The sequence below is a fragment of the Oncorhynchus gorbuscha genome, unplaced genomic scaffold, assembly GCF_021184085.1.
Source record: "Oncorhynchus gorbuscha isolate QuinsamMale2020 ecotype Even-year unplaced genomic scaffold, OgorEven_v1.0 Un_scaffold_5359, whole genome shotgun sequence".
Taxonomy (NCBI): domain Eukaryota; kingdom Metazoa; phylum Chordata; class Actinopteri; order Salmoniformes; family Salmonidae; genus Oncorhynchus; species Oncorhynchus gorbuscha.
The window spans coordinates 15,001-26,856 of NW_025749177.1; the positions used below are offsets into that span (position 1 = coordinate 15,001).

The 11,856-nt window shown below is 46.3% G+C and overlaps 1 protein-coding gene across 1 annotated transcript; it reads right to left on the reverse strand.

Moving 5' to 3' along the window:
- Positions 1-4,287: 4,287 nt before the first annotated feature.
- Positions 4,288-8,971, reverse strand: LOC124029056 (sodium/calcium exchanger 1-like; the record flags this gene model as incomplete). Its single annotated transcript, XM_046340909.1, has 4 exons — positions 4,288-4,724; positions 5,595-5,705; positions 6,197-6,358; positions 8,872-8,971. Coding segments are annotated over 4 exons (753 nt in total), but the record flags the coding sequence as incomplete, so codon positions are not given.
- Between the last annotated feature and the right edge of the window lie 2,885 nt (positions 8,972-11,856).

Here is an 11,856-nt window from a genome sequence, read left to right on the forward strand (position 1 = left end):
CACAGTGGATGTTTTAACTCAGAGGTGGAATTGTGTTAGAGCTGTCATATCCACAAGCAGCTCCCATGATTATACCTGAAGCGTACATTGCCATTGGCTGCACAGAGGCGCATTAAGACAAATCCCATGCAGGCTTTTCTTCAAGTTCGAACACTGTAATGTGAGATGTAATCTACACCTCGATTAGGCTGAGCGTCGTTCCTACATTTTCTTGTTCTGAACCTCTAACCGAGTGGGGACGGTGTGGCTTTGTGACAATGAACAAGAGCAGCTACTCACCGATTCGACATCTCCGAACGCAGTTACACCGCCAAGACATCAGCGATGCGGGTGTCGGCTATCGCCGGTTAACCTGATTGAACCTTAGTCTCAGCGTTTCTAAACTTGGCAGGGAATGTTGGTAGTCGTCAGATATTTTATGAAATATTTCCCCATTAAATTCCCCATGTTAACACTGATCTTTGTAACTCCTTATTAGCATTTTCAGAAGTCAGACTGAACTGTGATGTCATATTCAAGGGACTGACTGAGCTGGGGTGTCATATTCAGAGGACTGACTGAGCTGTGATGTCATATTCAAGGGACTGACTGAGCTGGGATGTCATATTCAGGGACGGACTACGCTGTGATGTCATATTCAGGGTCGAACTACGCTGTGATGTCATATTCAAGGGACTGACTGAGCTGGGGTGTCATATTCAAGGGACTGACTGAGCTGGGATGTCATATTCAAGGGACTGACTGAGCTGGGGTGTCATATTCAAGGGACTGACTGAGCTGGGATGTCATATTCAAGGGACTGACTGAGCTGTGATGTCATATTCAAGGGACTGACTGAGCTGTGATGTGTCATATTCAAGGGACTGACTGAGCTGTGATGTCATATTCAGAGGACTGACTGAGCTTGGTGTCATATTCAAGGGACTGACTGAGCTGGGATGTCATATTCAGGGACGGACTACGCTGTGATGTCATATTCAGGGTCGAACTACGCTGTGATGTCATATTCAAGGGACTGACTGAGCTGGGATGTCATATTCAGGGACGGACTACGCTGTGATGTCATATTCAAGGGACTGACTGAGCTGGGGTGTCATATTCAAGGGACTGACTGAGCTGGGATGTCATATTCAAGGGACTGACTGAGCTGTGATGTCATATTCAAGGGACTGACTGAGCTGTGATGTCATATTCAAGGGACTGACTGAGCTGGGATGTCATATTCAAGGGACTGACAGCTGGGATGTCATATTCAGGGACGGACTACGCTGAGATGTCATATTCAGGGGACTGACTGAGCTGTGATGTCATATTCAGGGACGGACTACGCTGAGATGTCATATTCAAGGGACTGACAGCTGTGATGTCATATTCATGGGACTGACTGAGCTGTGATGTTATATTCAGAGGACTGAGCTGGGGTTTAATATTCAGTGGACAGGCTGTGTGTTGTATCACAGTGTGGTTGTATTAGCATGACAACATAGAGTTAGTTAGTTAGTTGGTTGGTTAGTTGGTCCTTGGTTTAGTTTAATGGCTGTACAACAGATAGAGGATGGGAGCATCCCAATGATATCTCCTTCCTCCTGAAGTGTACCCTCTATTCAACTCTATGGTTCACTACTTCCGAAAATCTAAAATCATTGGATCGGTGTAGGCATTTCCCACCATATTTCCGATACCAGTCATTTATATTCAAAATCAGAAGGAAAGTGCTATTTATTTACACTTTGGGAGGAAGGAGAGATCTGTGCGCCATAGAGTTGCACTAGAGAGCTCGTCTAAAATATATTTTTCCAGTTTGCACCCTTCTATCCAACTCCTCTCCTCTCATTGAGAATGAACCAATAGTAGACATGGTCAGCTTCCCTTACAGTCTTTACACCAGCCTATATACATATCTATATTCAAATCTTATTTATTTATTCAGCATAAAACCCATAGTTTCTTTGTTTGTTTAGTTTTTGCCATAAAACATCGGAAATGTCCTTTATCCAAATACAGTTAGATCTGCAATCGAAATCATCATCTGGGTCAGCCGAATGATTATCTCAAATTTCATTGGTCTGGGTAAAATTAAGTTTGTCAGTTTGGTCCACCCTCCTTTCTGTTTCCGTTACCTGATATCCTGTTTGGGCATTACGTCATTTCTGCTTGGTTATAATGGTTGTAACCAGGGATGGAAGTGAAGGATTTTGGGCACTGGGTCAGGTGCTGGAATAGTAGACAAAATATATTGATAGTCTGGATCAAAAATCTACTCCACGCAATATTTTGAAAAGACAAAAATGTCACTAGTATCAGCGGGCTAGTTGGTCACATTTTCTACTAACAGGTTAGTTTAATCTTAGTTTTATATCCAACAATGGTGTTTTTTTAAATAAGTATTTTAATATATTTCATATTCAACATTTTCTTTATTGCAAAGTTCAATTATTATCATTCCGTACAGTTCTCACATAATAATTCTAGTCTTTTAATATCATCTTCTTCTCTCATTCCAATGTTTTTAACATACTTCTTCATAATAATCATCATTTTCATTATTTATTATTTTCTTTACAATTTCGCAATAACAACATCTACACACCAACGCCGTTGAAAAGTGGAGGGCAAGGTCTTCCTTAGGGAGAGCAAGGTGACTTGGGGGATTGGCTCAACAGGAGCGAGGGTGGCGGGAAAGGGGTGTGGTCTAACGTCCTCTACTAGCCTATCACTTTAAGACAATATTAAGACGTTTACAGTCTATTGGAGAATAAGGCTGGGCGGAGTGAAGCGAGGAAGGAAAGAGAGAGAGGAGGAGAGGAGGGTCGTAAAGCAGGGGCAGAAAGAGTTGTCTGAGATGACTTCACCTGTTGGATTAGAGGCTTTCACTGATATGTCCTCTACCTGTTAGATTAGAGGCTTTCACAGATATGACCTCTACCTGTTAGATTAGAGGCTTTCACTGATATGACCTCTACCTGCTGGATTAGAGGCTTTCACTGATATGACCTCTACCTGTTAGATTAGAGGCTTTCACTGATATGACCTCTACCTGTTAGATTAGAGGCTTTCACTGATATGACCTCTACCTGTTAGATTAGAGACTTTCACTGATATGACCTCTACCTGTTAGATTAGAGGCTTTCACTGATATGACCTCTACCTGTTGGATTAGAGGCTTTCACTGATATGACCTCTACCTGTTAGATTAGAGCCTTTCACTGATATGACCTCTACCTGTTAGATTAGAGACTTTCACTGATATGATCTCTACCTGTTAGATTAGAGGCTTTCACTGATATGACCTCTACCTGTTGGATTAGAGGCTTTCACTGATATGACCTCTACCTGTTAGATTAGAGCCTTTCACTGATATGACCTCTACCTGTTAGATTAGTGTTAGATGGAGAATACTGACTCTAGTGTTAGATGAGAATACTGACTCTAGTGTTAGATGGAGAATACTGACTCTAGTGTTAGAAGGAGAATACTGACTCTAGTGTTAGATGGAGAATACTGACTCTAGTGTTAGATGGAGAATACTGACTCTGGTGTTAGACGGAGAATACTGACTCTAGTGTTAGAAGGAGAATACTGACTCTAGTGTTAGATGGAGAATACTGACTCTAGTGTTAGAAGGAGAATACTGACTTAGTGTTAGATGGAGAATACTGACTCTAGTGTTAGATGGAGAATACTGACTCTGGTGTTAGATGGAGAATACTGACTCTAGTGTTAGAAGGAGAATACTGACTCTAGTGTTAGATGGAGAATACTGACTCTAGTGTTAGATGGAGAATACTGACTCTGGTGTTAGAAGGAGAATACTGACTCTGGTGTTAGATGGAGAATACTGACTCTGGTGTTAGAAGGGGGAATACTGACTCTAGTGTTAGAAGGAGAATACTGACTCTAGTGTTAGAAGGAGAATACTGACTCTAGTGTTAGAAGGGGGAAAGGGAGAATGCTCTTTCCAACATGTCCTCTCTGCCTGCCTCCCTTCCCACTGGCGCAGACGTCAATTCAACATCGACTTTTCATTTACATTTGGCTGACAAAAAAATGTCCCCGTGACATTGGATTTAAGTTGCAAACCAACTGTTTCCACGTTGAATAAACGTCATTACGCTTCATTTTTTTGTTGTTGTTGAAACAACGTGGAAACAATGTTGATTCAACCAGTTTTGCCGAGTGGGTTTCCTTTTGTTCCCTCCCTGTGTCTATTCCTCCTCTCTGTCTCCCCCAACCCACCCCTCCATCCTTCTCTCTCTCTCTCTCTCCATCTCTCTCTCTCCATCTCTCTCTCTCTCCATCTCTCTCTCTCTCTCCATCTCTCTCTCTCTCTCTCTCTCTCTCTCTCTAGAACCCAGGTATGTGACAGTATGCCTCCAGTGATGACAGCAATATATAGATCAGCCACATGAAGAAGAAGACCAGTGATGTGATGATCTTGGTAGTCCTCGGCCCTCCGAGCTCCCCCCCTGCCACTGACGCCCGCCGTCGGTAGAGGAGTATCATCACGCATATGCACGCCATCACCGTGAAGAGCGTGACGGAGAACGCCAGCGAGCCCGGGTCGACGCGAAACACCTGGCCTTTGGAGCGCCAGAACACGGCGGCGATGGTCCACGCCACTCCGATCCCAAGGAAGACGTTCACGGCGTTGCTACCGGTTACGTTGCCGATGGAGGCGTCGGCGTACTGGTCCTGGATGGCGGCCACCTTACTGGCAAAGGTGTCTGGGTAGTAGTGGAGAGAGGAGGGGAGAGGGAGAGAATAAATAGCAGAAAGAGGGGGAAGAAGATGGGAAGGAGGGGGAGGGGAGAGAAGAAATAGCAGAAAGAGAGGGGAGAGGAGGGGGAAGAAAATGGGAAGGAGGGGAGGGGGTAGTGGTGGAGAGAGAGGGAGAAGAGAAGAAATAGCAGGAAGAGAGGAGAGGGAGGGGGAAGAAAAATGGGAAGGAGGGGGAGGGGATAAGAAGAAATAGCAGAAAGAGAGGAGAGGGAGGTGGGAAGAAAATGGGAAGGAGGGGAGGGATAAGAAGAAATAGCAGAAAGAGAGGGGAGAGGGAGGGGGAAGAAGATGGGAAGGAGGGGAGGGATAAGAAGAAATAGCAGAAAGAAAAAAAGAGAAGAGAGAGGGGATGTGGAGGGGGAAGGATGGGAGAAGGGGGAGAAAGGGGAGGGGGAAAGAGAGATAGAGAAAAAAGTGGGCAGAGGCAAATGGATGAAAAAAGAGGGAGAGAGAAGACCAGATTAAATAAGGCAGGTGAGAGGAGACACACATACAAACTCCCTAAGGCGGTCATAATTCTGCACGCGTACTCTGTCACACCTACAGCCCACAACACACACCTGGGTACCGAGGCACTGAAGGTTACAGTTTAAAATGTCATTACATCATCATGATTACACAATTAGGACAAACAGAGGGAACATAGAAGGAGAGAAAAGAGAAGGAAGAAGAGTGTGTGTGTGTGTGTGTGTGTGTGTGTGTGTGTGTGTGTGTGTGTGTGTGTGTGTGTGTGTGTGTGTGTGTGTGTGTGTGTGTGTGTGTGTGTGTGTGTGTGTGTGTGTGTGTGTGTGTGTGTGTGTGTGTGTGTAATCCACCTGGTACAGAGGTCCCTAGTGCTACAAACACCACGGCAGTAACAGAGTCCTTCAGACCCACAGTGCAGCCGAAGGCAGAGGCCAGGTCTCCTGTTACAGCCGTCAGAACTCCTAGCCGGGACACCGAATCAAAAACACATTAGGACAGACAGTAAGATTCCTTCCTCACAGTGAGTAAACAACCTTTAATCGTTTGCTTCCACACGTGACCATCCCGCTTCCCATCTTAGTTGATGCCGACGATATCGTGGTATTTCAAACTGAGTTGACCAATCCTTGGTTACACATGAAATTTGTGTTACCTATTATTAAGGGAGATGGACGGCCCAGCCATTCCAGTACTCTGCAGGGTCAGGGGTCAGGGTTACCTACCGATGAGACTGATGGAGACGATGAAGCAGGCCCAGCTATTCCAGTAGTCTGTAGGGTCAGGGGTCAGGGTTACCTACCGATGAGACTGATGGAGACGATGAAGCAGGCCCAGCCATTCCAGTACTCTGTAGGGTCAGGGTCAGGGTTACCTACCGATGAGACTGATGGAGACGATGAAGCAGGCCCAGCCATTCCAGTACTCTGCAGGGTCAGGGGTCAGGGTTACCTACCGATGAGACTGATGGAGACGATGAAGCAGGCCCAGCCATTCCAGTACTCTGTCGGAGGGACAAAGGCAAACAGAACTTTCCAGAAGACGGTGAGGAAGTGCATGATGTAGTCAAAACAGGACGGGAGACGCTCTTCACCACTCTCCTCATCATCATCATCACCTGGAGAGAGACAGAGAGAGAGATGGAGTCTTACTCTTTTTAACCTTGTGTGTTTAATATGAACTGTTTCACTTGCTTTGCTCAATGTTAACATATGTTATCCATGTCAATAAAGCCCTTGAGGAAAAGTGAAACGAATTGATGAGAGAGAGAGAGACAGAGAGACAGAGAGAGAGAGAGAGAGAGAGAGAGACAGAGAGAGAGAGAGAGAGAGAGAGAGGAGAAGAGAGAGAGAGGGAAGGGATAGATGCAGGGGGAGAGGAGAGGGTAGGGGGAGAGAGAGAGGAGAGAGAGAGAGAGAGGGAAGGGATAGATGCAGGGGAGAGAGAGGGTAGGGAGAGGGAGGAGAGAGAGAGAGAAGAGAGAGAGAGAGAGAGAGAGGAAAGGACAGATGCAGGTGGAGGAGGAGGAAGGGGGAGAGAGAGAGGAGAGAGAGAGAGAGAGAGAGAGAGATCGAGAGAGAGAGAGAGGGAGAAGAGAGAGAGGAGAGAGAGGGAGAGAGAGAGAGAGAGAGAGAGAGAGTCTGAGGGGGAGAGAGGAGAGAGAGAGGGAGAGAGAGAGAGAGAGGTGGAAGGGATAGATGCAGGGGGAGAGGAGAGGGTAGGGGGGAGAGAGAGAGAGAGAGGAAAAGAGAGAGAGGAAGATCTAGATAGAGGGGAGAGGAGAGGGGAGAAGAGAGAGGGGAGAGAGAGAAGAAGGGAGAGAGAGAGGGAGAGGAGAGACTAGGAGAGAGAGAGAGAGGAAAGGGGACAGATGCAGGTGGAGAGGGGAGAAGGGGAGAGAGAGAAGAGAGAGAAAGAGAGAGAAGAGGGAGAGATCTGGGGGAGAGAGGGGAGAGAGGAAAGGGAGATGCAGAGGGAGAGAGAGAGGAAAAGAGGACTGAGAGATCTGAGGGGGAGAGAGGGAGAGAGAGAGAGAGAGAGAGAGAGAGGAAAGGGAGAGGAGAGAGAGGAGAGGAAAGGATAGATGCAGGGGGAGAGGGAAGGGAGAGAGAGAGGAAAGGGACAGATGCAGGGGAGAGGAGAGGGTAGGGGGAGAGAGGGAGAGAGAGAGAGAGAGGAAAGGATAGATGCAGGGGGAGAGGGGGGAGGAAGAGAGAGAGAGAGAGGAGAGAGAGAGAGAGAGAGAAGAGGGAGAGAAGAGAGAGAGGAGAGAGAGAGAGGAGAGAAAGGGACAGATCTAGAGAGAGGAAAGGGACAGATGCAGGGGAGAGGGGAGGGTAGGGGAGAGAAAGGAGGAAAGGGAAGATGCAGGGGGAGAGGAGATAGGGGGAGAGGGAGAGAAGGGAGGGGGAGGGGGAGAGAGAGGGGAGAGAGGAGAGAGAGAAAAGGGGATAGGTGCAGGGGAGAGGAGGGGAGAGGGAGAGACAGAGAGAGAGGGAGAGATCGAATCTAGGGGAAGAGGGAGGAGAGAGAGAGAGAGAAAAAGAGAGAAAGGGATCGTGCAGAGGGAGAGGAGAGAAGGGGAGGGAAGGGGAGAGGGAGAGAGAGAGAGAGAGAGAGAGAGAGAGAGAGAAGAGAGAAGAAGGGAGAGAGATCTAGGGGAGACAGGAGGAGAGGAGAGAGAGAGAAGGAAAGGGATAGAGATCAGGGGGAGAGGAGGGAGGGGAGAGAGGAGAAGAGAGAGATCAGAGAGAGAGAGAAGAGGAGAGGAGAGAGAGAGAGAGGGATAGATGCAGGGGAAGGGGGAGGGAGGGGAAGGAGAGAGAGGGAATCAGAGCAGGGGAGAAGGGAGAAAGAAGAGAGAGAAAGGGGATAGTGCAGGGGGAGAGGGGAGGGAGGGAGAGAGAAGAGAGAGAGAGAGGAAAAAGAGATAGATCAGGGAAGAGGGGAGGGAGAGAGAGAGAGAAAAAGAGAGAGAAAGGGATAGATGCAGGGGGAGAGGAGAGAGAGAAGAGAGAGAGGGAAAGGATAGATGCAGGGGAGAGAGAGAGAGAGAGAGAGAGAGAGAGGGAGGGAGAGAGAGAGAGAGAGAGAGAGAGAGAGAGAGAGAGAGAGAGAGAGAGAGGAAAGAGATAAGAGGAAGAGGGAGGGGAGAGAGAGAGAGAAGGAGAAAAGGGATAGTGGTGGGGAGAGGAGAGAGGAGAGAGAGAGAGAGAGAGAGAGAGAGGAGAGAGAGAGAGGGAGAGGAAAGATAGATGCAGGGGGAGAGGGAAAGAGAGGGAAAGGGATAGATCAGGGGGAGAGAGAGAGAGAGAGAGAGAGAGAGAGAGAGAGAGAGAGAGAGAGAGAGAGAGAGGAAAGGATAGATCTAGGGGGAGAGAGAGAGAGAGAGGAGAGAGAGGATAGAGAGAGAGAGAGAGAGAGGAAAGGATAGATGCAGGGGAGAGAGAGGGTAGGGAGAGAAGGGTGAGAGGAGGGGAGAGGGGAGGGAGAAGGTGATGGAGGGGACTCGGGGAGAACAGAGAGTTTGGGTTCTAATTCTGTTCAGGCCGGTCTATATGAATCCTGTAGACTGAAAGTGAAATGACGTGAACAGGATGACATCACGCAGAGAGGAAGCAAGGTAGGTACCTGCGCTGACAGTGACGGCAGAGACAAACTGCTCTCTCCAGCTGCAGCTTCCCACCACCAACGCAAGATTAGTCTTCTTAATCAGCTTATCTACTGTGTTCTACACACACAACAGAGACCCCCCCCCACACACAGTCAGTTAATACAATCACACACACGACTGAATCTTTAACTTGAGATTACAGAAATCTTGGAGCAAATCTGTCATTGGCATCAATGCATGTTTCAGGGCCCCACGCAATCTGCAATTCAATGGTAATGTTCCCCACATTAGTGGAGACTGTATTTGTGGTAAGCGCCATGTGTCGGCTGCATCAGAAATGGTAATGTTCCCCCATTGGGGCGGCAGGGTAGCCAGTGGTTAGAGTGTTGGACTAGTGACCGGAAGGTTGCAAGTTCAAATCCGTGAGCTGACAAGGTTTTAACCGCTATGCAGATGTTGACTAAAGCGGATCGATTGAATCAAACCCTCTTGTTTTCTTTGTTTGGTCTTGCTGTTACCGTGTAGATCCACGAGCATGAGGGCTCTATTCAATCTGGATGGCAAGGCGCATTACAGATTTTAGCGTTTCGCTACGTCCGCGATAACCTCTGCTAAAACGTCATTGAAAATAAAATTTGTTCTTAACTGACTTACCCTAGTAAAATAAATAAAAAAATAAATAAATAACCTTCGATTTGATTGTCTGATAGAAATGGTCATTTCTGATGGAGCTGGCGTTTACGTAATACAGTCTCCACTAATGTTTTTATTTTACCTTTATTTAACTAGCAAGTCAGTTAAAGGCAAATTCTTTCTGGCGACTTGAACAGTGGGTTAACTGCCTTGTTCAGGGCAGAACGACAGATTTGTACCTTGTCCCAGCTCTGGGATTTTTAACTTTGCAACCTTTCGGTTACTAGTCAAGCTCTAACCACTAGGCTATCCTGCCGTTATTGGTCACATACCACGATGTTTAGCAGAGGTTATCAGCGGGACGTGGCGGCGGCTTACCCGGCTCTGTAATCGCGTCTTGCCATCAGATTGAATAGAGCCCTCATGCTTTCGTGGATCTACGGTAACAACAAGACCAAACAAAAGAAAAGAGCTCAAAGGGTTTGGTTCAATGGGATCCGCTTTAGTCAACATCTGCATAGCGGTTGTGACATGATTAATCGGAGGTGGAACTGAGTCAGAGCTGTGGAAATTCAAACAGCTCCTGGAATTACACCTAAAGTGGACAACAATAATAACAACAATAACCAACAATAGGTATTAGTATTAATTTATAGAGAAAAGTGTTATTTTTCTCAAACCCAATAAATAAAATGTGGTGTCTGGGTCCAGAAATCCCATGATGCGCGTTAACAAGGATTGCCATTGGCTGCATTAAGAGAAATCCCATGATGCCTTGTTAACAGGATTGCCATTGCTACATTAAGAAATCCCATGATGCCTTGACAACAGGATTTTCATTGGCTGCATTAGAGAAATCCCATGATGCCTTGTTAACAGGACTATTATGGCTGTATTAAGAAAATCCCATGATACCTTATTAACTAGGACTGCCATTAGCTGCGAGAAATCCCATGATGCCTTGTTAACAGGATTGCCATTGGCTGCATTAAGAGAAATCCCATGATGCCTTGTTAACAGGACTGCCATTGGCTGCATTAAGAAATCCCATGATGCCTTGTTAACAGGATTGCCATTGGCTACGTCAGAAAATCCCATGTGATGCCTTGTTAACAGGATTGCCATTGGCTGCATTAGAGAAATCCCCATGATGCCTTGTTAACAGGACTGCCATTAGCTGTATTAAGAAATCCCATGATGCCTTGTTAACAGGACTGCCATTGGCTGTATTAAGATAAATCCCATGATGCCTTGTGCTGGGACTGCCATTAGCTGCATAAGAAATCCCATGATGCCTTGTTAACAGGATTGCCATTGGCTGCATTAAGAGAAATCCCATGATGCCTGCCTTGTTAACAGGACTGCCATTGGCTGCATTGAAAATCCCATGATGCCTTGTTAACAGGACTGCCATTGGCTGCACGTCAGATAAATCCCATGATGCCTCGTTAACAAGCTCACACTGGAATGTCAGATGTGATCTACACCTCCGATAGGCTGATAGAAATCCTCATTATCTAGTTTAAGGATTTGTAATGTGTTAATATAGCCTACACTTTCTAGTTCTGAACTGTTATTATGAGTGGGGCGGGGCTATGTGACCAACGATCTGGAGCTGCTCACGATTTGACAGCTCCAACTCTGACACCAACAAATCATCTGCTACCGTCGGTTACAACGCTGATCGATCTGATTGATCTGATCGAATACTAGAGCCTGAGTTGATCTCAAGTTATGATTCAGCTTATATGACAATACAGTGAGGGAATGAGTTAGTAGTCATTTTTAAATGTGCTTAATTAAAGGTTTACACACACACACACACACCCATACTGTGTACAGAAACACACAATCATTACAATCAATACAGAACCCGAAGAGAACTATACCATTCAGCTCTTCTCATAAGTGTATTATTCACCCCACACTACACACACACACACACACACACACACACACACACACACACACACAAATAATACACAAAATGAATACACAAAATGAATACACAAAACATTCTAAAAGCTGTCTGAAAGAACAGAAAGATAAAACACAAAGGGTCTGTCAACATTAGAAAGGTTTACAAAGTGAGAAAACGTTAGCTGTTCCCATTCATAACCTAGCTATTCTCTCATTCCCCAGCCCCCTTTACGTTAGCTGTTCCCATTACATAACCTGGCACATTTAGCCTTAGCTAGCTGTTCCCATTACATAACCTGGCACATTTAGCCTATGCTTTAACTGTTCCCATTGGCACATTTAACCTGGCACATTTAGTCTTATGCCTAAGCTGTTCCATTACATAACCTGGCACATTTAGCCTTACGGTTAACTGTTCCCATTACATAACCTGGCACATTTAGCCTTAC